A 27,844-nucleotide genomic window follows, 5' to 3' on the forward strand; every position below is an offset into this window, starting at 1 on the left:
CTGAACCCAGAACCCAGATGGTGAAAGTAGAGAACCAACTCCTCCAGGTTGTCCCCTAACCTCCATGTACTTACTTACCATGGTATGCATTTAAATGTACAACTGCACACACAATAAACATTTAAAAAAAAAAAAAAAGAGCTACACAATCAGTCCTAAACAAGACATTTATACCATTCCTTGGAAGGCTCAGGGAATGTTGCAGAAGAGGGTAGAAACAATTATAAGAGCCAGAATGGAGGAGGGCTGGGAAATGACATTGTCTGGGCAGATATAGCCCTCATAATCATAACTCTGAATTACTAGTAATGTCCATAATATGTCTGCACAGGAATAGGACAGTCAATAGCGAGGCGTTGATGGAGGAGGGGCCTGGGAGCCCCATCCCTCAGTGTGGGACTGGTTTGTTGATAGATTCAGAAAAAGGGAGCATAGTTGCAAAACCACTAATGATCCCAGCAGACTCCAGTGGAAATCACTGGTTTAACTAAATGAGACTGGTAGCGATGGAGGTGGGGTGTAAAGGAGTGGGAAAGACATAAGGTGTGTGTATGGAACAACCATAATGTATTATATATAACCACAAAATTGTCCAAGAACTAAAAAAGAATATACACATTGTTTATGTAAAAATTTATTTGACCAAAATGTAGAAAAAGTGGTATTATCACATATACAATTGCAAGAATCTAAAGAACAGAGTAGGTTTTATTCAATTGCACAGTTTGCTAAAAGTTCATCTTCCTGGTAGTGTGATGCTTAATAAATAGGAGTGAGGGGCAGGGGTTCAGATAAGCTAGAAGCAGGGTAATTTTCAGTTGGAATTGTAAACTCAAGTTGTCCCCACACTGCTAGGGCATGTGGAATGTTTCAGTCTGAGATGGTAACTTAGAAAGCAAAACTACAACAACCCCCCAAAAATGTGCAGCCTACAGAATACTCCCATCCAGTTCAATCAGGAGTTTCTTGGTCTTGTACTAGTGTCATTCCCGAAGGAATTCAAGTCTTGGCAAAGTCAAGCTTCTGTTTGTTGTTCCCTGAACAATGGAGATGAAGTTAAACCAACTTCTTTTTCTACATTTTGCTGCTGGAACAACCTTGTTTTTCACCCCAACTGTAGATATTAGAACAGTCTACTCAATGTATTGATGACCAGCAGTCTTTTTGTTTACTATTCAAGACAGGACCTCACTCTGTAGACCAGGCTGGCCTGGAACTTAAAGACCCTCCTGCCTCTGCCTCCTGAGTGCTGGGACTAAAGGTGTGCACCAATGTGCCTGGCTTTGCTAGCAGTATTTGACATGGTTGATCTGGAAAGTATTGGATTTTGCCACTGGCTCTATTGAGCATGTCATTAGATCATAGCAGATAAGTCCTGGAATAAGACACTTGCTCCTCAGAGAACAATTTTGGAATAAAAGAAAAAAGTGCATGGAACAATATCAAGGCTTTCCTGGAAGACAGATGGGCAATCACCTCAGCGTCCCACTTGGAATGCTTAAAGGAAGTTTGTTCTGCACAGTGGAGTGTGGAGCTGACTCAGCATGATCATGCCTATCTAGCTATGGCTTGACTTCCATACTAGCCTGTTTTTAATTTTTGTTCTGGGTGGAAAATTCCCACTTTTTCTTATAACACCCCCAGCCTCCCATAACTTCTCCAACAGCGACCAGATACTATCAGATATTTGAGCCTGTGTTTGAAAGTATGGAGCTGACTAATTCCCAGGAACCAAATTCCCTCAGCCTTAAGCAACTACACTCAGTGTGAAATTCCCTGCCTATTTTAGGAATAAATGCAATTTAAGAATGAGAATAGCTGAAGAAGCTGGTGACATTGAAAGGAAAAGGAAAGAAAATTAAATGGTGCTCAAAGCTTGTCTGATACAAAATATTTGGTCATGAATTCATTATGTGCTTGGCATTTTCAACAAGGTGAAGACACAGTAACAAGAGGAACTTCTTACAAGAGAGGAAGACATGGCATACTCTCTGGAGTCGTTGGTGTCAGAACACAGGACTCTTCTGGTTTGGGTTATATACAGTTAAGTTCATTTAGTGTCTGATCCAGTGTCTGATGTAAGCCCACATTCTCTTCTTTGGCCTGGGCAAGTTTTTCTATTAAGGATTAAGACAGGAAGGAAAAATGAATTAATAAGCATTTTTGTTATAGGAAGGAAAAGGGGGCCACCTCAAACTGTCAGTGAAAGTTACAGTTAAAAAAGTACTTCTGTTCAGACCACACAGAACACCACGGAGTAACAGGGATCAAGGACCAAACAAGATAAAATATGGATTATTAGGCTGGGCTTTGAATCCCAGATCTCAGGAGGCAGCAAGTTCCAGGCTAGCAAGAGCTGTGTAGTTAGTTAGATCCTGTCTCCAAAACAAAAATGTCTAGAAACAGCCTGGCTTTGTGGTATATACCTGACACTCCAGCACCTAGAAGACTTAGGCAGGAGGTTCAGGAGTCTGAGGTCATCCTGGGCTAGGCTTCATGTGACCTTGTTTCATGTGCCCAACCCAAAGAAAAACCTTAACTTGGTAGAAATTCTCATCAAGAAAAGGCACTTGTTGCCAGGCATGATAATCAGGTTTTTTTTTTTTTGAGACAGGGTTTTTTCCATGTGGCCCTGGCTGTCCTGGAACTCGTTCTGAAGACCAGAGATCTACCTGCCTCTGCCTTCTGAGTCCTGGGATTAAAGGTGTGCATCCGTCCCTTCCGTAATACCCCTGGGATTCACATAGTGGAAGGAAGAGAAGTGACTCCTACAACCTGTTTTCTGACCTCCACACATACACTGCAGCACATGAGCACCTCCCCCACAAACATACAAAGTACAAATAAAATTAACATCCCAAATGTTTCACAAGATGAACTGCACAAAACCGAAATTCTTTGCCTTGCTGACACTCAAATTTGACCTACTGCCCTGTATTTTCCTTTGCTAAATCCAGCAATCCTTGAGCCAGGGCACTTGGACTGAAGCCCTAAGCTGTACAATTAGAATGAGCCATTTAACTTTTGCAGGTCTGTTTGCCCATCTGAAATGGAGAGAATAACACCTGTGAGTATGATGTTAGGAGAACTAACTGGGACATGCTTCAGAACTCAAGAGATACTGTACACATACAAGATTTTGGTCCCAGAGACATTTGTTAGGAAAGTGTCTGGGAGTGACTGCTGTAATCCCAGGCATACAGTGCTCTCTATCTGTGTGCCTCTGGCAATGGAGTCAAATCCCAGGTAAATGATGTAAGACTGAAACCTAAGTTAGACTACAGGCAAAGTATTCCATAACTGAGCTGGTTAAATAAAATTTAAAAAAGATTTGGTGGTTTGTGAGATGGGCAAGGTTCCTGCTGCCAAGCCTGAAGACCTGAGTTGCATCCCCAAGACCTACACGGGAGGAGAAACTTGATACCACTGCGTGCTCTCTTCATCCCCAAGTAAGTAAATAAATATAATAATTTGAAAAAGTCATTGAAAGCTGTGCATGATCAAGCAGGAGAGAACACTGGTTTGTGTGAGCAATGGCTCATAACGATCAGGCCAGGAAGAAAGTGAAAGTCCTCCTAAACTGTGATAGGATCAACCTGCAATTTTTCAGAAAGAAAAACACCTTATACTGCAGAAGATGAAAGCCTCTCTATAGCCACAGTAGCTTTTGTGTGACAAATTACTGTGACTGGCCCATGTTAACTGCATTCTCCTGGGAGCCATGTTTTTAGACAACTCTCCTTGTAATCCAGACTGCATGTTTGTTTAAAAGAAAAGCTCTTGTAGGGCTCTAGCAGAATGATCAGACAGGAAGGGATGGTTATTTCAAAGGGTGGAGGCTAGTCATGTCTGGAAAAAATCTCAGGGAAATGTAGAGCAAACAACAAAAGCACTCCACCCCCTTGTAAGTTCTGTAATCTATCCCAAGGCGTATGCAAGACAAGGTATATAGGGCAGGGTTTACAAAATGCCCACCCCACCCCTCAAACAGGATTTCTGTGTAGTCCTGACTGTCCTGGAACTTGCTCTGTAGATCAGGCTGGCCTCAAGAGATCTGCCTGTTTCTGCCTCCCGAGAGCTGAGATTAAAGGCATGTGCCACCACCACCACCGCCCTGCTTATAAAATGGCTTAGGGTAAATGGCACATAGGAATGGAGAAGCTGGTGGTGGGGAGGGTAGAAAATATGAATCTTTACAAGGTTGGTCAGAGGTTAACCTTGGCTCCTGTGTCTAAGATGCCATCTACCTTTTTGTAAAATTTGCTGTGTGTGTATATGTACCTGTGTGTCTGAAAAATGTGTGTAGGTGCCTGCAGAGGCCAGAAGAGGGTGTCAGACCCTCTGGAGCTGGGGTTACATGTAGTTTGAACTACTTGGTCTGGACACTGGAAAATATACTTGGGTCCTTTGAAAGAGTAAGTGGTCTTAACCTTGTCTCCAGCTTCCTTTTTGAGACATGGTCTGTCACTGGCCAAAAACTCACTCAGTAGGCTAGACTAGATGGCCAACCAGCTCAAAGGATCTTATTTCCCTCCACCCCAGAACTGGCAGTACAAGCCCAAGTCACATCCTAGCCTTTTTACTTTGGTTACAGGGGGACTGAATTCCGGTCCTTATGCTTGAGAAGCAAGCACTTAACTGACCAAACAAAGTCCATATTTCAGGACTAATAATGAGGTATTGGTGGTGATAAGATTAGGAGAAAGCAAGACTTGAGGAACTCAGGGAAAACCCCCACTCTGTTGCCTCTCTCTGCCCACCCCCCTCAATGTGGGTACCCCTTGTGCACATGCAAAGGCCAGAGGCCCAATCACTCAGCCTTATGCCTGAGACAGGGTTTTACACCAAACCTGGAATAAGCAGGCAGCCAGTGAGTTCCAGTGATCCTCTCCATCACTATCTACCTGAGTGCTGGAGTTAGAGAATCGTGGAACTATGTCCATGTGGGGGCTAGGAATTTGAACTTAGATCTTCCTGCTTGTTCAGCAAGCACTCTTACTGAGTTATCTCTCTCCCCCGACCTCTTTTTGGGAGGGTATGTGTGAGATAGGTAGGATCTGGCTATGCTGCTCAGACTTCATATTCAAAATCTTCTCGCCTCAGCCTCTAAACGCCCAGGATCTTTTTTCCTTTGATTGCATCAGGTTCAGCTTCCTTGTACTGATAATGGGCATTACATCTTTTGTGTGGCTTTCTACTGGCAGGGTGTGGAGGTGACCCTTACCCTAGGACAGGGCACTGGCTGACTTCCCTAGACAGTGGAGACTCCAGTTATCATCCTCAGAGTTTAACAGAGAGAACAAGAGTTTAATACAGAGACCACAGCACTATTGCAACCACTTGGATTCATAGCCTGAACCCCAATCAAGGGCAGCCTTTTATTTGCTCATCCATCAGACACTCTCCACTAAGAAGTACTGACTGGGTTGCCACTTTGATTACCTACTGCTGTGTTTGAGAACTCCTGCCAGATTGGCTTTTGGAGTCATTTTCAGAAAAGAACTATGTGGGCCTCATTTTTCTTTAGGTAAAAAGAGCTCTACCTCTCAGCCCAGTCATGTCAAAGGCACCTGGCTCCAGCTCAAAGATGAGATGGTCTGTTGTCATTCCAGTCAGAGTCTGACACATGGGAAAAGGCTAAAGTTCATACCAGGAGGTGAGTTCCTGGAGCTCCTAGGCACCAGAGGCAGGAGGCCACCTGGAGATGGCTACAACCCAACGTGGCACCTGGTGGCCTCAGAAAGGTTTTGTCATTGAGGGCTGGTTCAGATACTTCATGATACCTATTTATTTAAGCTTCTGGGACTCTGTCCCCAGGGTGGTGTCCCCAGGGAGGGAGGCAAACAGGAGGAGAAAAGTGAAAACAGTGACCAAGACAGAGTTGAGCCCATGTCAAATAACTATGGGGTGACTCCTAAGAGGTCTCAGGATCTGAACTGGAATAGCCTAGATGAGCTCTTCAAATAATGGTGAGCTGGTGGCACACACCTTTCATCCCAGCACTTGGAAGGCAGAGGGAAGGCCAGCCTGGTCTACACTGTAAGATCCTGTCTCAAGATAAATAACCCCCACTACCATCATCACTGGGCCCAAGACGACTTCTGATGACTTGATGACATCATCCTGTCACATGTCACCCTTTGGAATGGAGCATTTTCCCTTATATGGAGAAGGGATATGAAGAATGAGTTTTACTCCCTTCCTGGATGAGACAGCCTAGGGGATCCCAACCCCCACGTGCCTGGAATTTCCGTGCTCTATCTCAAAGAATAATAAAGTCACTTCAAGAAATGCTGAGTTATGTGTTGCCAGGGCCCTGTAGGCCCCCTTTTTTTCCTTTTCTTCGTACTAAGATAATCCTTGACTCTGGGAGAAAGGCCAGCAAGAACTGGAGGCATTTAAAAAATGCAAGGCATCTCTGAGAATTCTGAAGACCTCACTCTGAAAACAAAGGCCAGCTCTGTCCCTTCAGAGACCCCCCTCACCCAGCTTTTCATTTGTTACTTAGGGAGATGGATATTCCTACCTTCCAGGTCATCGATTGTCTTCTCCAGTTTAGAAACTGTCCTCTCTGCAAACTCAGCTCGGGTCTCAGCCTAGGGAAGGAGAGAGTCACTACCTTGCCTCAGATGAGCCTCTCAAAAAGTAGGACATGGCTGGGTGTAGCCACACTCACCTCCTTCAGCTTGTCAGACAGAAGCTTAATTTCTTCTTCATATTTATCCTCCTTTTCAGAATACTGTGAGAGAAACCAAAAGGCAGTTCTTAAAAAGTGGGGAAGGAGGCTGGAGACATGGTTCAGAGGTTAAGAGCTCTTGATGTTTTTACAGAGGACTGGTGTTCAGTTCCTAGCTTCCACATGGCGGCTCACAACCATTTCTAACTTCACTGCTAGGGGACCTGACAACCGGCAGTTCAGATGTACATGTAGGCAAAACAGACACGTTAAATACTTTCAAAAAGGAAGGAGAGCTGGGGAGGTGACTAGGAATGAAGAAGCACTGCCTGGCAGTGAGGGCCGCAGCATCCACATAAAAGCTGGATGGTTAAGGCAATCCATCGTGGAGATGGATTCCCAGAGCAAGCTGGCTAGCTAGAGCAGCCAAACAGATGAGCTTCCGCTGAGAGATCCTGCCTCAGCAAGGCTCCCATTAACAAAGGTCTGCTTGCCCACACTCTGGTGTGGACTGAAGAGCAGAACAAGCACAGCAAGCTCCCCTCTATCTGACCTTTTCAGATGCAGCCTCCAGTGACTTCAGGTTGTTGGTGACATTCTTGAGCTCCTCTTCCAGATCGCCACACTTTCTGCACCAAGACAAACCTTGGTTTTCTCTCACATTATAGCAGGCAATTCCCTCCCAAGAAACCCCAAGTCCCCAAGGAATGCTGGAAGCTTATCGAACCCTCTCCTGCCGGATACAAGCAGAGGCAGGGCAGGAGGGCACTTGGAGGGTTTGTAAACCAAACTGGGCATCTGCCAGGAATGAGGCAATAGGAACTTATGAAATCTGTGACTGGCCAGGCTTTCTGAGGAAGGCGTGCAAATGAGATGAGGGCGGGAGTTGGGAGACGGCATTCAGAGTTCATACTAGACACTCCAGGAAGCAAGCCTAGAATGCATCTATGAACCCAGCCTACTCCCAGCCCTGCAGGGTTCTGTGTAGCTGGATCTCTGGTCCAAGGCCAAGGGAAGAGGCGGTCTGTTGTTAGGACCTGTGAGATTCTAGGTGAGCTACCCCAACAGGAATGTGTCAGGCACCAATACCAATATCAGCAGCAATGCCCTGAAACACTTGTGTGGCTGCCACAGACAGCATCTGTAAAGATCGCATGGCCTGGCGAAGCTAAGGAAAAGTCCAAGTTCCAGGACAGCCTGGTTATATAGTGAAACCTTGTTTCAAAAACTAAACAGCCAACAGGGAACACTGAGGAAGTGGGAGGGGCGATGTAAGAGCCAGAGGACTAGGAGAGCTGTGAGATGCTGCTTTCTGTGTCACATAGTGTTATTGCAAACTTATAGTAGCAGTGATTACCTACATAAGACCCACACAGGATGGGGCCTGTCAAAATTCCATCACAGAGGAGGAATGGGCTCATAAGGCCCACCCTCCCGTAGTTATCAGCAGTTAATGGCCTCTGGGGGGAGGAGGAGATGCATTTCTTAGTGGGGTAGCTATTCAGCAAGTTGCCTTGCTCAGGTAAATAAGCCCTACCCATGCACATGCTTGTGTGTGTGTGTGTGTGTGTGTGTGTGTGTGTGTGTAGCAGGTCATACACAAGAAGAAATGAAAGTTAAGAGGGGGTCAGTGGGAGGGCTAAAAGAGGTGTAGGAGGTATGATGCAAACAAAGTGTGTGTGTGTCTGTGTGTGTACACACATAAAATTTTGAAGAACAAAAATTTAAAAGCTCAGTTTGGTAGTGTGTGCCTGTCATCCTGGCAGCCAGGAATCAGAGGCAGGAGGACCAGGCATTCCAGGCTACAAGAGACCCTGTTTATCAAAACAAAAACAAAAACAGAAAGCAAAACAAAGCTCAATAGCCTTGGCTGGTGGAGGAAATTTCAGGGCCTCTACCCAATTTCCCAGTATCTTGGTGGGAAAATAACCCAGCAAAGTTTTCCCTTGGTAGTAAGAACCATCAGCAACCATGTTATGTCAACTGATGAAGCAAAAAAAGGAGGGATGAGCCCTGAACCCTGGATGGCCAAGCCTTTGAGCAGAGGGCCCTGCAGGCAATTACCAGCACAACCCCATTCTGCTACTTACAGTTCGGACACTTCCGCACGCTCCTCTGCTCTCTCCAGCTCGCCCTCCAGGATGACTAACTTACGAGCTACCTACAAAGACAGAAGGGCCAGCTGAGACCCATCCTACTATGTATGGGTCATTCCTTGCAGATGATGGCCCCTCCAAATCTAAGAGCTCTGGAGCCTGCAAATGGATGGAAAACCTCAGGTTCCCAGAGTGGGACAGGCAAGGAGAAGGGAGAGCTGAGTCACAGAATCATGGAGGGAGGAAGAAGGACCAGAGCCCAGTGTGGTGGTAACACTGTTATCCCTGTTTAGTAGGCCAGTTCCTAAACCTGATGGCTTACAATCCCAGCATTTGGGAGGCAGAGCCCCCCCCCACCAAAAAATTAAAAACTGGGAATTAAAGTTACCTCTGGCTATATAAAAGGGAGTTGGAGACCAGCCTGAGATACCTTAGACTCTTTCTTTAAAAACAAAGTTCAGCCATGTATAGTGGTTCATGCCTATAATCCTAGCACTTTGGAAATGGAAGCAGGAGGATAAGGACTTCAGAGGGTCATCCTTGCATTCTTTTCTACAAAGAACAGCCTACACTACAGAAGAACCTTTCTCAGAAAAAAAATAAATAAATAAAAGAACATAGACTGGAAAACCAAAACAAGATAACCAGTTCATACTTAGGATCCTACCACTTGGAAAGCTGAGGCAATGGACAGAGACAAGAGTTCATTGCTAGTCCAGGTATCAGGAATTCCAGGCCACCCAAGCTAGTGTGAGATACAAGAAGATACAAAAGGGACAGTAGAGCCTGACTGGCAGACATGACCCCCAGTGTTTGCAAACTGGTCTCACACCCAGCTTAACAGACAAGAGGAGTGAGCTGATCATTTGGTCTCCAGCAACTCAGACAAGAGGCCACAGTCCTTTTTTTTGGCACTGTCAAGATAGTTTTCCAGCTAAGTGACTGTGTCTGGGGACACAGATGTTCCCACAGAGGTAATCATCCTGAGTGTGCCTTCCGCTGGGTTCCTATCAGCTGCACCGTTTCCTCCCACTTCCTGCGGCCACACCCACTGGCCCCACTCACCTCCTCATATTTGCGGTCAGCCTCCTCGGCAATGTGCTTGGCCTCTTTGAGCTGCATCTCCTGGATCTCCATCTTCTCCTCATCTTTCATGGCTCGGTTCTCTATCACTTTCATGCCTCTGCAAAGGGGGTGGGTGGGGTGTTAGAGCCAGGTCTTCAAATGCCTCCACCCAGCACCAGGCAAGGATGAAAACCCTACTGTCAACTTCCACAGAGTTCACTGAGAAGCCGTTTGGTGTTGGGAACTGAACCCAGGTCCTCTGCAAGAGCAGTAAGTGTTCTTAACTGCAGGACCATCTCTCCAGCCCATATCTTTTTGAGATAGGTCTCTCACTGAATCTGGAGCTTGCTGTTCTCTATAGACTGGAAGGCCACAGAAACCCAGGGATCCTCCAATCTTTGCCTCTCCAGTGCCAGGATTACAGGCAAACACATACATCCATGTCCACCTTTTATGTGAGGATGGGGATATGAACTCAGTATCTCCGGCCTATTCAGCAAGCACTTCAACCACGGAGCCATATAGAGCAATCTTCCCAGACTCATGTTAATTTATTTATTTTTGAGACAGGGATCTCATATAGCCCAGGCTGACTTCAAACTCACTGTGCAGTCAAGGATAGCTTTGAATTCCTGATCTTCTTGTCTTGACATCCTCCTCAGTGCTGTGGTGATGGCCTTGCATCACCATACCTGGCTTATGTGGTGTTCGGGATCGAATCCAGCTTTGTGCAAGCATTCTTAGCAACTGAGCTTCCGTCTTACTCCCAAGACCCCTTTTATCAGGTCTTAGAAGACAGGGTTTTGCTACTTAGCCCAGGCTACTCCACCTGCCTCAGTCTTTGGGAGCACTAGAATGACAGACATGCATCATCTCCAAGTTTCGTGGTCTTCTAGACACTACCAAATACCCAGGTTTCACTATGTGGTGGGTCTACCCCCACCTTACAGATAAAAGAAACTGTGAAGTGGCTCCTCAGAGTGCACCCGTTTTGTATTCCTCTCAGAGAGACAAGCCTGGGCATCAGCAGTCACTATGGAGTGTGCAGCCACACCTTCGGGAATGTTGAGCAGGTGTAGTAGGAACTGAAGGGAAGCTACAGAAGGCTTTCTAGAGCCCTTATTACCTACATGAGGCTGCACTAAGGGTAAGGAGACAATTGGAGGGGCCTGCAGGTAAGCGTGGCCCACCTCTGACATCTCAGCACTTGGGAGACTGAGACAGACCTCTGAGTTCCAGACAAGCCTGGCTCTCTAGCGGGATCTTGTTTCCATAAAACAAAACTTAAAAAAAAAAAAGAAAAGCCAACAATAAACCCAGAGCTACACTGTGTGTGGTGTTGGACACCTTTAGTCCCAGCTCTCAGGCGGCAGAAGCAAGGGGATCCCTGTGGGTTTCAGGCCAGCTGGGGCTATACAGTGAGACTGTTAAAGCACAAAAAGAGAAACAAAGAAACAACCTCCGAACCAACCAACCAACAACGACCCTTCCCCCCCACAAAACAAAACAAAACAAAACATGAAGACACACAGAAGAGCTACAGAAGTAAAGCACATGCCCAGGATGGGCAGGATGTTCATGCTGGGGAGAAAGGGTTACTGGAAACTTCAAGAGACTGGACCTAATGGAAACAAAATACACAAGCTGCAGTGCAAAGACCACAGGGAAGGCAGGTACAACCTGGGCAGCCCAAAGTGCTGAAAAATAAACTAACTTTGAAATGTACTACCATGCCTGGCTTTCAAAACAAACTTTTTTTTTTTTTTTTTTTTTTTTTTTTTTTGGGTCATGCAGGGAATAGAACTCAATGCTGTGTGAATCCTAAGCAAGAGTCCTACCACAAAGGCCCACCCACAACCTGAACCTTTAAGCAGTCATAGCACAAATGGAAGATTCCTCATGCAACAGGCCATTGTTAAAAGGAGGGCACACTAGAAATGCATGAAATGACCCCCCCCCAAGTCCCTGGGTAGAAGGGATGGAGGATGTGTATGGCCTTCCTGTTTAGACAGGAAGATACCTCATTATACATATGTAAACATCTCCAAATCTAGAAACACCCAAACTCCTAAGTACTTTCTGTCCCAAGCATTTCAGACAAATGACTTATGAATATCCAGGTCAGAAAAGATGATGCCCTAGGGCAGCCAGAAAAACTCAGCTGCCTCAGCAAAGCTTACCCTGGCTGAGCTGCACAAAGCAGAACAGAGGAGGTCCTGGGGTCATGGCCCACATGCTTCCACACAAGTATGATACCTGATGCTCCTCCCAGCACCACACAAAACCACTGTAGGGAGGTGTGGACAGCATCCCTGGAGCTCACTGACCAGACATATGGCTGACTGGATGAGCTGTCTCAAAAAGCAGGATGGAGAGAGCCAGAGAGAGCTCAGAGGGTATAGCACTTGTCACCACCAGTCTTGACAACAGGGAGAACCCACTCCTCCAAGGTGTTCTGACCTCCACATATGTGCTGTGGCACATACAAGTGAAATACATGTCCCAGGACAGCCAGGACCCTTCTTCACACACACACACACACACACACACACACACACACACACACACACCAGCCAAAGATATGCCAGGCAGTGGTGGCGCACACCTTTAATCCCAGCACTTGGGAGGCAGAAGCAGTCAGACCTCTGTGAATTCAAGGCCAGCCTGGTCTATAAGAGTTAATTCCAGGGCAGCTTCCAAAGCTACACAGGGAAACCCTGTCTCAAAATAAAAAAATAAATAAATAAAACAACACACACACACACACACACACACACACACACACACCCTGTGGAATATGACAAAACCCCTGATTTATTTATTATTATAATTGCACATTGATTTGTGTGTGAGTGCATACACCCCAGCTTAAGAGTGGGGGCTGAAAAACCTGCAGGGGTTGGCTCTCCTTCCACAGTGCGGGTCCCAAACACTTACTGAACTTGGGCTGTCACACTTGGCAGCAAGTACGTTTACCCACTGAGCAATCTCACTGGCTTGTCTTTCGTTTTTAATATTTATTTTATTACTTTTAATTATGTGTTCGTGCATATATGTGAGTGCAGGTGCCCACAGAATTCAGAGGTACTGTGTTCACTGGAGCTGAAGTTACAGGTAGTTGTGAGCTGCCCAATATGGGCAGTGTGTGCATCAGCCATGGCACAGATGTGGAGGTCAGAAGACAATTTGTAGGAGTCGGTTCTCTCCTTCCACCATGTGAGACCCAGGGATTGAATTCAGGTCCTGAGACTTGGCAGCAAGTGCCTCTACCTGCTGGACCACCTCAACAGCCCAAGTGAACTTTCCTAGTGTTGAGTATATTACACGGGTCCTCTCATGTGCTAGGCAGGAGCTCACCATCAAGCAGCACTGCAGCTCTTGGTTGGTATCTAGTATCTGGTTTGTATGTTCACAGCATGTCTGAGCTCAGTTCTTTGGGAGGAGCCTACACTGGGAAACCTTCAGTATTGGGCTGGCTGGCCACACTGACCACTGTTGGAGATTCCGTATCTGTGTGTTCTGCCCTCAGCTCTCCAAGCTGAGACACACCAGTCACTCAGTCCGGGGGACAGGAGGACAGAGCTCCCTGTGGAAGCTGAAATATAGCACAGATGCCACCAGAACAGCACAATCAGCTGTACACACAGCAAAGGCTGGTTATACACTGTTCTCAAAATACAGCTGTCATCATTCAGAAGCTAAAGCCGGCCACAGCAATGGGAACTACCATTTAGGCATATGGCAGAGCCCACCCTCTCCTGCCTCCCTGGGATAAAGGGTGCACTGCTACGCTTGTCCAGTCCACCTTCACTTCCTCTTTTCTCCACATTAGAAACCCCGTTTTCTCTAGAGTGGGGACCAGAGGCATGGTGGTGTCCCCAGGAAGAAGCAGCACACTGAGGTCCCAACCCCACACCTGTACATTGTTGCTCCTCTCTGCCTGCTGGAGCATGTTCTCCTGGACCATTATCAAAACAAAACAACACAAACCCAAGCTGGCCACATGTTGGAGCATCTGTCATCCCAGCACTCAGGTGGCTGAGGCAGGAAGGTTGCTAGGAGTTAAAGCAAACAAATAAATCCTAAAATCACCACAAAGTGAGGTGTCTATAGGGCTGTCACACATCTATAAGATCTCATTGGCTTTCCCTTCAGTTCCCAAGTCACCAGTGCCATCTCACTTCTTTTTCCATCCAAAATTTGTGTGTGATTTGGAAGGTCAGAGGACGCCAAGCATCCTGTCTATCACTCTGTCTTAGAGCCTTCAGACCGGGGCTCTCACTGACCCTGAAGGTAGGCTGGCAGCCAACGAGCCCCAGCATCCTCCTGTGTAAACACAATAGGCCTATGCTGGGCATTTAAGTGCTTATATACTGAGCCTTCAGCCCTCAACACACACCTTTTTAAAAGTCAGGATGGGCCTCATGTAGCCCAGGTTGACCTGGAACTCTCCACCCTCCCCAGCATTGGGCCCAAAGGGGTGCACCACCACACCTGGCTCTATCTCCAGACTCCCACAGGTCACATGCATCCTACCTACCTCTCACTCTCATCTGCAGCCTTCTCTGCCTCCTCCAGCTTCTGCAGGGCTGTGGCCAGTCGCTCCTGAGCCCGGTCCAGTTCTTCCTCCACCAGCTGGATGCGGCGATTGAGAGCGGCCACATCTCCTTCCGCCTGGGAAGTCAGAGTGCACCAGCCAGGTTAAGAAATGGCAAGCTGTCAAGCAGCCGTCCCCACCGCACAGTCCCTGATACCCTGTCACAGCCCACATCTGAATTTAAATATGCTTTTTAAAAATTACTGTTCTGTGACACAGGCCTTCACAAATTGGACAGGCTGGTCTCCAGCTCAGGGATCCTCCTGCTTCAGTCTCCTGGGTGCTGACATTATAGGCAAGTCACAGCATCCAGCCTCTCTGGAGAACATAAAATATCAGTCTCCCTGAAAACTTCAGGGAATTCACTTTGTGACTGATGGCCAACCAAGTCAACATAGGAGAGACCACTTGTGCAGCTATCATGTCCTGAATAAGAATCTAACTGCACAGTAAAAAGAAAACCAAGCCTGGGGTAGCGCACACCTAGATCCCAGCACTTGGAAGGCATAGGCAGGAGGATCTCTGTGATCTCTGTGAATTCCAGGCCAGCCAGAAACACAGTGAGACCCTGTCTCCAAAAAAAAAAAAAAAGGAAGAAAGGGGCTCACTGTTGGTGGGGCACGCCTTTAGTCCCAGCACCAGCACTCTGGAGACAGAGGCAGGTGGATCTCTGTGAGTTTAAGTCCAGGCTGGTCTACATAAGTAGTCTAGGACAGGCTCCAAAGCTACAGAGAAACCCTGTCTCAAAAAAAAAAAAAAAAAAAAAAAAAAAAAAAAAAAAAAGGTAGAAAGGAAAGTCCGGCCTGTTGGTACATTCCTAACATCTCAACACTCTGAAGGTAACAGGATAGCCAAATGGAGGCCAGTCTCAGCTACAGACCCCAAAACCCAAAACAGACTCAGTATTAGGGTGAATTCCAGAAGGTTCTCAGGCTCAAGGTAGGATTCTTAAAAAGGCTGCTGGATGCACAACAGGGACCCAGCTGAGCATGTCACAGAGTCTGCTCCCATACAGCAAGCGGTCCAGCCCACTGAGAGGCCAAGAAACTTGGGTAGTATGAGAAAGGAAAGGATGCTGCACTAAAGGCACAGGACACACTGAGCAGTGCTACCAGCTTCTTGGTGTTTTGTTGTTTGTAGTTGCTCCTCCATAGTGGGAGAGGGGCCTGGGGCTGTGTGCACACTCAGTGAGCATGCTTTCAGGGGGGCTTTCATAGCATGCAGAAAAGAAGGAGCTCTGGGGTCAGCTGGGTAGAGGGATCTCTCACAGACGGTACCTCATACACCCATTAACTCTCACAGACTGAGCATTTCACAGGACTAAGGGCTACGACCAAAGTGACCAAAGGCTGTAGCATGCTTATCCCTCACATGGGAAAGATGATGGGGGCAGGGTGGGAATCCTTACTGCTGTTTTGTCTTTTTTTTTTTTCTGAATTACATTCATCGTGTGTGTGTGCATGTGCTCGCGTGCGCGTTTAAGGGGGGACCTGTGTGGCAGTCAGGGGACAACTTTTAGGGTTGGTTCTGCTCTCCCACCATGTCCTGAGATTCAAACTCAAGGCAATGTTGCTGTTGGTAAGCACCTTTAACAACTGAGCCATCTTCCTGGTCCTGGTATTGTTTTATCTTCAAGTCTCACCCATCTTACGAGTGGGGACACAAGGTCCCATCAGTGCAGTGGTTTCGTTCAGTGACTTGGGACTGATAAGCCCCTTCTTTCTCTGTTCCTCAGAGGCTTGGGGATTGAACTCTGGCCATCAGCCTTGTTGGCAAGTACCTCTACCCAGCTGAACCGTCTCAGTGGCCCATAGGTGCCTCTTTTTAATGTCTTAAACCTCAATATCAAACTCCAACAACTAGGGCAGGATTGGTTCCCACCCGCTACAGTTTCTGGTATATTAGCAAAAGTACACAGCAAGGACTACTATTATCTAATCTGTTAACTTTTGCCATTTTTCAAAATGAACCTTGTACCCACTTGCAGTCAATAGTTTTTTGAATCATGGTCTAATATAGTTCGGGCTGGCCTTGAACTTCTGATGTCTCTGCCTGAAACTCTCAAGTGCTGGGACCACCTTCACCCAGCCCTGGAGATGGCACCTGGGTTTTGTGCGTGCTAAACAAGCACTGTACCACTCAGGGACAGCCCTAGCCTCTGGAGTAGAGGGGGCTGGAGATGTGCAAGGCCACACCCAGGATAGTAATCAACTTTGACAGTCACACTGAGTTTCTTGATTCATGAGTTGTCTCAAAGAAAAGAGAAAGAATTTAGATTGATGAAGCACATTCTGAATCTTGGCACATTTTCAACTGCTTAAAATCGAAAGAAATTTCGTTCATAAACATGCATTAACGGCAGCGCCTGAGGGCACGGGACACACACACACACACACACACACACACACACACCCGCAGCACATGCGGGCACCGGATGAATGGACACACACACACACACACACACACACACACACACACACACACAAACTACACTAGCCCCCACCTCCAGGCTAGTCATCCTGAGTTCCGCCCCTTCCTGCAATCAAAGCCTTCCACGGGCTACAAAGGGTTTCCCTTATAAGGTAAAAGAGGCTCGCTAGATACTTGTGGCCAAGGAACAGGAAGACGTCGGTTAATCACACAAAAATCTAAATGAAACCAGCTGCTGGGACACAGTCCCAGAAGTCTGCCACATGCCCCCCCCCCATTTCTGGTCTGGGTGCTTCTGGCCTGGAATCAACTTAAGAAGTCTTTCCACAAGGAAGAGAAGTACACTTTGTCACATGAACTTTTAAAGAAGCCCCAAGTTTTCCAAAAAGCACTCCCCCGCACCCCACCCCCGGGCCGCCAAATTCCTGGCTTGGCTGGAGATTCGGGGCCATTTTGGAGCTGTCTAGGGTGGGACTGGAGCGTGAAAGGCCAGAACCGCTACTGTGTGGAGTTTCCACCCGGTGCTGAGGCTTCCTCCAGCCAAAGCTGCCCTTGAGGGATTCAAGGTTTCTACTCAGGCCAGGCTGTCGCCCAGGCCGCCTCGGGAGGACTCCAGGCGGTGCCTGCGCTGCCAGATCCACCTGGCCTGGCAGTTTCTAGGGTCCCCGCCCTGAGTCTTTGCACTCCGGCTTTCAGAGTCCCTGGACATCCCTCCCCCCCACCCCAAGATCTCTCCCTTGTCTGAGAGGCTCCTTAGCCAGGACACGCGGCTTTAGTGCCCAGCCTGGGGAACCGTCCGCAATGCATAGTCTTGTCTGCCCACCCACCTTTAGCGGACTTTAGGGAGAGAAACGAGAATCGAGTGCCTTGTGGGTGCCAGGGCTGAGTTATTAGAACCCAGATCTGGCCCCGGCCCCGGGCTTGACCCAGAGATGAAGACGAGGGTGCGGAGGCCGCTTCCTCTTTCGGAGCTATTCATGCTCCCGGGTCCCGGACTCCCTGCGAAGGCGCATTCTGTGAGCGCTCCGACTCTGGCGGGTGGAGAGGCCCCTAGTGGGTATTCCCAGGGGCGTCTGGAGACTAGGTGAGGGGGTGCTGTAGGCCTGCGCCCAGATACTCCTGCCCCCCACCCCGCCCTCAGCGGACACGTCGCGACCGCACCCCAGGGACGCGCGGGCCGGGAAAGTTCGGGCGCGAAGGAGCGCGAGCGCGCGCCACCCCGCCCCCACCGCGGTCCGGCCGCAGACAATGGGAGCGCGGCGTCCGCCCGGCCGCCAGGGAGAGCCCCACGCGGGACTGCCCCGTCCCATGGCCCCGTTTCCCGCCCAGTGAGCGTACGGCGCCCGCTCCGGGGTCCTGGGTTGCGGATGACCCAGGCGGAGGACGGAGGGAGGGAAGGAGAGAGGGAGAGAGAGCTGAAGCGCACGGAGCCGGGGAGAAAGGAGGGCGCGCGGGAGCGCGGCGGGGGCCCAGGAGCGCGCGGGGCTGCAGCGCGGGACGAAAGCTGGGGTCGCGCGGGGCTCGGGGACGGCGCGGGCCCGGGTCGCTCACTTTCTCGCGCCGCTCGCGCTCGCCGTCCAGCTCGCGCTGCAGGCCCTGCGCGCGGTCTTCCGCGTCGTCCGCCTGCTGCTGCAGGGCCTGGATCTTGCGCTTCACCGCCTCCAGCGAGTTGAGGCCGGCCATGGCGCGCTCGCTCCGCTGGGCTCCGGCGACAGCTGGGCGGCCGCGCCCGGGCCCGCGAGCCTTGGCCACGCCGGGGCCGCCCCCGCCTCTCCCCGCCCCCGGCCGCTGCCGTCGGGACGATGAGGTCACCCCGGCCGGCCCGCGACGTCAGCACCGGGCGGGGGGAGGGCTGACGTCGGCACCGCTGCTCTCAGCTGCCCTGAGGGCTCCCTCGCGTCCCGCACGGCCTGCCCCGCCCCGCCTTGCCCGAGCGGGCGCCCGCAACTGCGCTTACATCCGAGGCTTTCTTCTCCGCCAGTTCTAGCTTCTCCTGCGCGTCTTTCAGGTCCTCAGAGTGCCTGTCCAGCTCGTCCTCCGCGCCCTTCAGTTTCTTCTGAAGGTGCGTCAGCTCTTCTTCCACCTGGGTGCACAGGAGAACGAGTCAGCCTAAGGGTCTGTGTCCCAGCTCTCTCTGCCTCAGTTTCCTTATCTGTAAAGGATGGGCGTGGTGGTGCACGCCTGTCACCCAGCGTTTGGGAGGTTGAGGCAGAGGGATTGGGAGTTTGAAACCCTGCCAAGAAACAAAGTCTTGATGAGCTGGTGAGATGGCTCAGCTGGAAAAAGCCGGTGCTGCCAAGCCTGACACCACCCGGGGTCCATCCACAGAACCCACTCCCACAAGCTGCCCTCTGCCCTCACCCATGCGCCCCCCCCACAGCAATGTAGAAAATAAACAGTATATATAGACAGGTCTCTCACAGAGGACACAGGTTTGATTCCCAGTTCCTGTTCCAGGAGACCCAACACTCTCCTCTGACCTCCATGACACCGCTGCACAGGCATGCACGCAGGCAAAACACCCACACACGTAAAATAAAAATAAATCATCCACACATTGAATTCTTAGACTCACCAGCATTCCCATTCTCTTGAGAAAGGCAGAACCTCACTTTGTTAGTAAACACTGCAAATTCCATTTTGCATTCCCATTTTCAGAATGCCGCTGTCGGTGATCTCTGTTTACGCTAAGTGGAGCTTTTGGGTGTCTCGCTGAGTTTCATAGTCAGAGAGATGAAATTTCTAGTCATGTGCCGGCCTGTCTCCCTGCCGAGAATCTTCTGTGGCTCCCCATTGCCCCGGAGAGCCCTGAACCTGTTCCAGCCTGGCCTTGTGAGCTCTGCTGGAAGAGACTTACCCTTCAGAGACCAATTCCCTTAAAAGCTCAAGTTCCCCCTCCTCCAGTTTTTGCACATTTGCCGTGAATCCGTTTGAATGAACACATCCCTTAACCTCTCCAGACTGTAGTCCTATTTGTCCTGAGGGTCTGTCCCCAACTTGCTGTTTGGGGTGTTCCATCCATCTCTCTCACAGTCACCCAGTTCTTCAGAGTCAGGAAGCCACCCAGCCTCCCTTACACCTCCTAGCTGCCAGGGCCACTCCTGTATTTCATCCAGTGCAGCCTACTGTATGAGGCTCCAAGCAGGCCTACTGTGGCTCAGCAGGGAGCACACAGGGTGGCTGCCTTTCCCTAGGCTACCAGGACTAGAACCCAGTTCTCAAAATAAACTTGCTGGGGACTGAATGCTCACACCAAGACTGATCCCTGTGGACAGTAAGTGTTAACTAAGATGATAATCAGCTGAGTCTCTGTGTGTGTGTGTGTGTGTGTGTGTGTGTGTGAGAGAGAGAGAGAGAGAGAGAAAGCATGCAAAGCAGGCAAGAGAACATTAAATGCTGTCTACTCTTTTTTTTTTTTTTTTTTTTTTTTTTTCTTCTTCCTGTTTTTGGTTTTTCAAGATGGGATTTCACTGTGTATCTGTGTATCCCTGGCTGTACTGGAAGTCACTCTATAGACCAGGCTGGCCTTGAACTGGCAAGGATCTGCCTGCCTCTGAGTACTGTGATTAAAGGTGTGTGCCACCATGCCTGGCTGCTGCCCACATTTTTTAATTTTAATTTCTGAAGATGGGGGTCTCACTGTGTAGGTCTGCTGCTTCTGCCTCCCCACACCGGTTAATGCTTGTTTTCTTCTCTCCCAAAGGGAGTGTGTTGTATGAGGGGGCACCTGGGAGGTCCTGAGCACTCCTCAGTGGGTAGGAGTTAAAGTCCACCCTGGGGGGAGTGAGGGGGGGAGAGACAGGCCTGACATAGAGGCTCAGTTGAAGCCACCCAGGAGTCCCGGATGAGCAGGTCCAACTGGCTTGTGTGACAACCCAAGGCCACTCCTATACAGTCCCAGTCTGTCACTATGGTAGATGTGACTGGGCCATCTCATCTTTCCTAGAACTTCAGGCTAAAGCCAGTGCCCTGACTCCCAGGAAGAGAACCCCAGATATGTGACTCTTGACCCCTTTTCTGGCCTTGGTTTCCCCATCTGCAGAATGGAAACCTTGGTCTGGTGACCTCTGAACACTCTGGAGCAGGAAGCTGACTTTGACTAAGAATGAGTCATTTTCCTTAAGGACATCTCCCAGAGCAGGGCTGGCCCTCACCACCCTGTCTTCCTTCTGGATCTGTAGGATGGAATATTTATTGATCATCTACTGTATACCAAGCATGGGTACTCTCTGTGTGAAACAGATATGACCCCATTGGACTCAGAGGCTGTAAAGAATTTGAGAAGGGCTTTGTATGCTTTAAAAAAAAAGGTGTGTGTGTATGTGTGTGTGTGTGAGTGTGTACATGAGTGTAGGTGCCTGCAGAGGTGTTCGACCCTCTGGAACTGGAGTTACAGGTGAGTTGCTTAATTCAGGTGCTGGCAACTGAATTTGGGTCCTCTGTAAGAGCAGCCAGTGCTGTTAGCCACAGACCCATCACTCCAGTCCCTGTTTGATTTTTGAGGCTGGGTCTCACATAGCCCAGGGTATCCTCCACCTCTCTATACAGCCAGGGATGAGCTTGAATTCCTGACCCTTCTGTCTCCACCTCCATCGTGCTGGGGACAGGCATGTGTCCCTTTACCTGGCTGGGTACCTGACTGAGTTCCTGATGTTTTGGGAGACAACACTTGAACAAGAAAGTTGAGAGCTTACATAGACATACAGGCTCACTGAAGTGCTATGTTACAGAGTGGCAAACTGAGTCCCTGAAAGGGGAATGGACTCCAGGATCACACGAGTGGAACTTGGGTGTCAGTGCTGGTTTGACTGCTATGTTCTGCTGTCCATACCTTTTGCTGTCAGTCCACCTATCCCTAGTGTCCCCAGGCTCCTCCCTCTGCCATCCTGAGACTAGGGATGTCTCTGAGAACCAGGTTTACAGGGCTCCAGCAGCAGAACACAGCACGATGTGATCTTTAATATGTGTGTGGTGTGTATGAGTGTTTTGAGGTAGGGTCTCTCACTGGAACTCAAATCCACTAATTTGGCTAGCCTGGAAGGGCAAGGAACCCCCAGATCCCCAGTGGGGTTACAGACATGTTCTGCTGGGCTCTTAATAGGATCTGGGATCCAAACTCAAGTCCTCATGCTTGTGTGACAAGCACTTTACCCATTGTGCCATCTCCCCAACCCCCAAGAATTTGTTGATTAGATCAGTGACACCCTCCAAAGCTTCCAGTGGTAGGATGTGGGTATGAAAAAGTAAACAGATACAATAGGAACCGGACTGTTTTCCTTTTGTCCAAATTTCATGCTCAAAGCATGTGGGTGTGCAGCTTTCCCTAGCCAACCACTGTGCTTTGGGCCTCAGTTTCCCTCCCAGTAAAGTGGTCATAGGATACACAGTTTAGTGAGGTGGAGGTAGGATATGGGGTCAGAGGGCAGCAGGAACGGATGTTGCTGCCCTGAGTTGGGAGTAGGCAGGAAACATCAGGGCTAGTTTTCCATCCTACCTCCACACTGGACAGACACAACCAGGAACCGGATCTGGCTGGAGGTCCCTGGGGGGGGCACAGGGGCAGGGGTTGGTTCCGATGGTTCCTGATTGGCTCGCTCTGTCCTCCCACAGTGGTAGGCCCTCTAGGGAAGGGGAGTCCATGTTGGCATCTGTACCCACCCTGCAGCCTCTATCACCAGGCAGGACTGACTTAACTTTCTGCCCCAGCATCCCAAGGTTTCATTAAGGGCCTGCAGCCAGGTGCAGTGGTAGACACCTGTCATTCCAGCACTTGGGAAGTTCAGACAGGAGGATCGCTGTGGATTGCAGGCTAGCCTGTGCTACATAGTTGGACCATGTGTCAAAAAACCATACCATGGAGGTGACCCAGTGGATGAAGGTGCTCAAGCCAAGTTTGACACCCTGAGTTCAGTCCCAGGACCCAGGAGGTGGACGAAGAGAACCAACTCCTAAAAGTTGTCCTCAGATTTTCCCACATAACATGGGAGTGGCCTGGATTTGAACCTAAGTCACTCCAAGCAGCTTGCTTGAGAAAAAGACTTGGAAAATACAGAAGAAAAAACAAAGTCCAGGACAGGGGAGATGGCTCAGTGGGTAAGAACACTGTAAAGCACAAACTTGATGATCTGAGTTCAAATCCCCCCACACTGATGCACATGTGTTGTAACCCCAGCACTATGCATGTGTGTGTGTTGCGGGGGGAGTTGACCATCACTGGCCATCAGGCTGGCTAGCTCCAGGGCCATCAAGAGACCCTGCCTTAGGGGATAAGGCAGAGGATGCTAGAGTGGGACACCAGGCATGTTTCTCTGCTATCTGGGACACAGACATGTGTCTAACACACACACACACACACACACACAGAGAGAGAGAGAGAGAGAGAGAGAGAGAGAGAGAGAAATTCAGCGAGAAGCAGGACAAACTGCCACTATTTTGGTCACGGAGCTGGCTGGGAACTGTGAGAGTCCTATCTTTGAGTACTAGGTTCCCTTGGGAAAGTGGCTAGATCAACCAGTCACAAGTTAGTGAGAAGTGGAGCCATAGACTTACTTTTCTATTCCCCAAGCCTTTATGACAAGGACATGAGGGTTGGGTGAAATGCAGCATTCACACACCACACAGACATGGGCACACAGTCCGGCCTAGGACAGGGCTAGGCTGTTTGCCAGGGAAGGAGGAGGGGTGGGGCTAGCCTACACAAATGTGCCACACAGGTTCTCTGGGCAGTCCTGGGACAGTGGGGGGTGGGGAGGCCCACAGGGGAAGTCAGGCGGGGCAGGGTATAGCCCCACATTTATTGAGTGCTTACTCTCAGCTAGGCACTGGGCCAAGGGTTTCACCTGCACAGTCACCCATGAGCCTCCATGTCAGCTGGGAGGTGACCCCAAGACCTCCCCACCTTACAGGGAGGCCACAAAGGAGGACTGGTGGTGCTTGTCCCTAGGCACACAGTGACAACCTCTTCTGTGTAAACTCACTCTTGGCCTGGGAGGGCTTGGTTTACTATGGCAGGGTTTACTATGCTCGGGGACCGCTGGGTTTCTTGGAGGCTGTAGATGCTCCTGTGGGCTTCTCAGGTGACCCTGTGGAAGGGAACACCCTGAGGACAGAGTGGGGTGCTGCAGCGGTGGGGGGCAGGGCTGCCACATTGAAACAAGTGAATTTGCTTAGGGTCACTGCAGTGGCTGCCTGTGAGTTGCCAAGCCTGGGCAAGTGTCCATTGCCCCCCTCCCAGCTCCCCAGGGAATCTCCACCCCAAGGCCTCCTGGACATCTACTCTCTATAGTTCCCGACAGTTCCAAGGCTGTCATTAGGGTGGAAGTGGCCTCTGGTCCTGTCACGGGAGCCAAGTTTCCACAGTACTTAATGCTCCTCCCTGGAACCCAGGCTCCTCCTGGCCACTCAGTAGTGGGTCACATGTCACCTCTCTCCACACACAGCTACTCTCTTTAGGATGCTGTCACAACTGGGGACACATTTGACATAGTTTTCCTAGACACACAGGGCAATGTCCATCAGATAATACCTCATGGATACAAGTCCAGACACTACAGTCCCAACAACACATGATCGTCCTGTGGCTGTGACAGATGCACACAGACAGACAGATGGACAGACACTCTTACCTTCCTCACACCTTGGCCCTGTAGTGAGGAAACACGACATTCACATGCCGCACATATATGAGCGTACATGCTGGAGGTCACGCACAGGGAGAGGGGCCTCGCTACATAGCCTCTCTGACTCACACCCTGACTGCCAGGCTGGCTCCCTCCTCTCTTTCTCAGACTCCCTCAGAGTCCGCTACAGCGAGTGCCACCTTGCTCTCACACCCAGGGGCTCTGCCTAAAAGTAATGCTGCATGAATGCTTCACCTGGGTTGCTGTCCACAGCCTCCTAGGAAGAACAGGGCTCCCTTAGCTTTTCTTTGTTAGAAAACTACACATCCTATGTCATGAGCAAGTGCAGAGTTCAGAGGGCAGCTGGCTAGAGGGACTTCTCTTCCTCTCTTCCTTCTCCCACCACGTGGGTTCCAGTGACTGAACACAGGCCATCTGTGCTGGAGGCAGGTCCCTTTACTCCAGCGCTGTCTGTTTGGCTGGAACCCTTGCCTTTTCTATTACAGGGCATTAGTCCCCCACCCTCCTGGCAGTGCTCAGGCTCCAGAATTCCTGGGATGCTCACCCTCAAGGCCAGCCTGAAACAGCGGAAGGAATCAGTACAGAGAGGGTGCTGGGCAGCCTGGAAGTAGCCCAGCATGGCTCAGGGCTCTTACTTGCTTACACTTGTCCTCAGCTGTTTTTCTGTCTGCCTCAGCCTGTTCGGCGCGGTCAATGGCATTCTCCTTGTCCAGCTTCAGCATCTGCATCTTCTTCTTGATGGCCTCCATGGCTTCTGTGGGGTGTGGGCACAAGGGTTTGAGTGAACAGCCCAGAGTGGAGGAACAGGCCTTATAAGCCTTGCATGCCCGCCCTCCTGCGGGCGAGTCTTGGAGGAGGCCCAAGTCTGCTGTCGGGCCAGCCGCCACTCGCTCGCACTCAGGAGGACTTGGCCAGCTCATCTGCCAGAACACCTCACCTTATTTGGGTCGAGGCTTTTCTTAAAAAAAAAAAAAAAAAAAAAAAAGCCAGATCCAGTTCCCTTTATAACCTGGTGACACAGTATGGGGCCCACGTGAGACTGTGGGCAACAGGCAGGTCTCCGGAGATTCCTGTGGGCAGCCCTGGGGCAAGGTTGTACCCGTCAGCCTCAGTTTCTCTGGCTCCAGGGAAGAATGAATGAAGGTTGGTGATGGGCTCAGATTCGGAGTGCTGCCTGTGGGTGTCGGGGCCAGTTGTCTTCATTAGGTCCCCTGCCGGCACCCAGTGGGTCTCTGCTCTCCTCTGCCCTCCCCTGCTCTCATCTTTTCCTCGCGTTCTATAACTCGCTGTCTCTTCTCCATCTTTCGTTCTGTCTTTCTCTCCCACGAAGCTCACCAAAGTGAGGAACCTGGCCCATCAGCTACTGTGGGTTATCTCCTGCACATTTGCAGCTCTAGGCAGGTTTCTTAGACACCATACTCTGTCTTACGTATTCAAACTTGCTGTGGCTCCCCAGTACCTACAGAAATAGCAAATGGTCTTAGACTCCCACAATTCCCATCCCTGCCAGTGCCCTGGAAAAGCCAGGAAAAGCTGCTGGCCTAGCAGCAAGACCTTGGTGAGGGATCTAGGCCCAGCCCAGACCTTCCCTTAAGTCCTTTCTCAATCCCTTCCCTAATTTGTTCTGCGTTCTCATCAAGCAAACTCAGTTTTCCTTTGTGACAAAAGCAGACTGAAATAAATGTATCTCCAGAGAATCAATGAAAAACAAAAACAAAAAACCAAGACACAAACTTGGAGCAGGTCACAAAGGCTCCCAAGTCAAGCCACTGGAACATCAAACCTGTCATCAGCTTAACAGGTAGACACTTTCACTTTGTTTGAGACAGGACCTTCCAATGCAGCCTAGGCTAGCTTGGAACTCATGATTCTCCCATCTTAGTCTAACAGAGTACTGGGGTTATAATAGCCTGTGCTGTGCTGTACGTGAAACTCCAAACCTTACACCGAGCTCAATAAGTGTCTGCCCACTCATGACCTCACTGGGGGAGTCTTGGCAGTGTTTGTACCTATGGTTTGCACGCAGCCTACCCCTCCCTGATTCACAGATAGGAAACCGAGGCTCAAGGCTCACTCCTGGCCACCCACCTTGTCAGTGACTCAGCTGAGTCTGGTGCTGAGGTCTGGTGCCCCTCCCCCCTCCCCAATGTGGTTGAATCAACCACCTAAAGCTGAGTCATCCGAGGTCACTTGGCTTTATCCCTACTGCCCCTGGCGCCTGCCCACCAAAGGTCCCCTGGCTAATTCCAGGTCTGACAGCATGGCTCAGGAAGAGGCTCCATCCTGCAGAACCCGTTTTCCTGGGCACAGCCTTGGCCTCTTAGGGGCAGGGCCTGGTGTCTGGACCTGTCTCTTGCTCATGGAGCTCTGGGGTGGAACCTGATGCTAGGAGAGGACTAGGGGGCTGGGCCCCTGTCCCCAGCCATGTCCTCTTTGTCCCATGCCCTGTACCCTTAGGGATGAATACTGCCTTTCTGTGTCTCTGCCCCAGGGTCATTTGGGAAGTCCTGGCTAAGAGTGGAAGGACATTTGGAATTTCTGGACCCTGCGGGGAGGTCTGAAGTCTCTATGCACCCGAGGCAGGGCCACTTAGAAGATGACATTTCTAACTCAAAAAGAATGTGGTCCCTTTACTCCACTTGAGTATACATGTCTTGGACATGAGATTCAGAGTTATTCATGGAGCAGTATTATGATGTAGGCTACTGTGCTGGTTCAGCTCCTCCCCCCCCCCGTGTGTGTGTTTGTGTGTGTGTTTGTGTGTGTGTGTGTGTAAGGTCAGCTTGTGGGATTCTGTTCTCTCCTACCATACAGGGCTAGAGAACCAGACTCAGGTCATCAGGCTAGGTGGCTAGTTCCTTCACCCACTGAGCCTGCCCAGTGTGAGGGTTTGAGTGACACTGTGGAGACTGACTCAACTCTGGATTGAAATCGACGGATTCAGCAGTGCAAACAGGTGTCTCAGTTTGGGTGTTGCAGAAACAGATCCTGACACAAGATCTCAGGGGTGAATAGTTTATATGGGAGGTGATCCAAAGAGCAGTGAGACCAGGAGACCCCAACCTTCACATAAACTGTTACCACCGGGTTCAAAGGGGTTGCAGTACCACAGATAGCCTGTTTGGGGCGCCAGAGAGCATAGGCCTTTTCTCCCCATCTGTTCCTTGTGGTCTATGTCTGGAGGATGCTGATTGGCCAGAGTTTCTGTGACAAATGGGTTTTCAAGACCTGGACTCACTTATGTAGCCCAGGCTGACCTGGAGCTCACTTTGTAGACCAGGCTGGCCCGAACTCACAGGAATCCATCTGCCTCTGCCTTAAGTGCTGAGATTAAATGCCT

The 27,844-nt window shown here is 49.9% G+C and overlaps 1 protein-coding gene across 1 annotated transcript; it reads right to left on the reverse strand.

The window, feature by feature from the left end:
- Window positions 1–618: 618 nt before the first annotated feature.
- On the reverse strand, window positions 619–18,623 carry Tpm4 (tropomyosin 4). The gene is made up of 8 exons (XM_051178204.1): window positions 18,416–18,623; window positions 14,378–14,511; window positions 9,838–9,955; window positions 8,767–8,837; window positions 7,230–7,305; window positions 6,677–6,739; window positions 6,527–6,596; window positions 619–2,117 (listed from the first exon to the last, which is right to left on the reverse strand). Exons 1-8 carry the CDS (start codon window positions 18,545–18,547, stop codon window positions 2,035–2,037), a joined length of 747 nt encoding a protein of 248 aa, XP_051034161.1. The 5' UTR covers window positions 18,548–18,623; the 3' UTR covers window positions 619–2,034.
- Window positions 18,624–27,844: the final 9,221 nt, after the last annotated feature.

The sequence above is a fragment of the Phodopus roborovskii genome, unplaced genomic scaffold (genome assembly GCF_943737965.1).
Source record: "Phodopus roborovskii unplaced genomic scaffold, PHOROB, whole genome shotgun sequence".
NCBI lineage: Eukaryota > Metazoa > Chordata > Mammalia > Rodentia > Cricetidae > Phodopus > Phodopus roborovskii.

Excerpts from the sequence above, each read along its gene's own strand:
- Tpm4 (XM_051178204.1), bottom strand. The coding sequence starts at position 18,547 with ATGGCCGGCCTCAACTCGCTGGAGGCGGTGAAGCGCAAGATCCAGGCC. Across the intron at positions 14,512-18,415 it reads AGCGCGAGCGGCGCGAGAAA|GCGGAAGGAGATGTGGCCGC; the intron begins GTGAGCGACCCG and ends CTGACTTCCCAG. Across the intron at positions 9,956-14,377 it reads GCTGCAGATGAGAGTGAGAG|AGGCATGAAAGTGATAGAGA; the intron begins GTAGGTAGGATG and ends CCCCCTTTGCAG.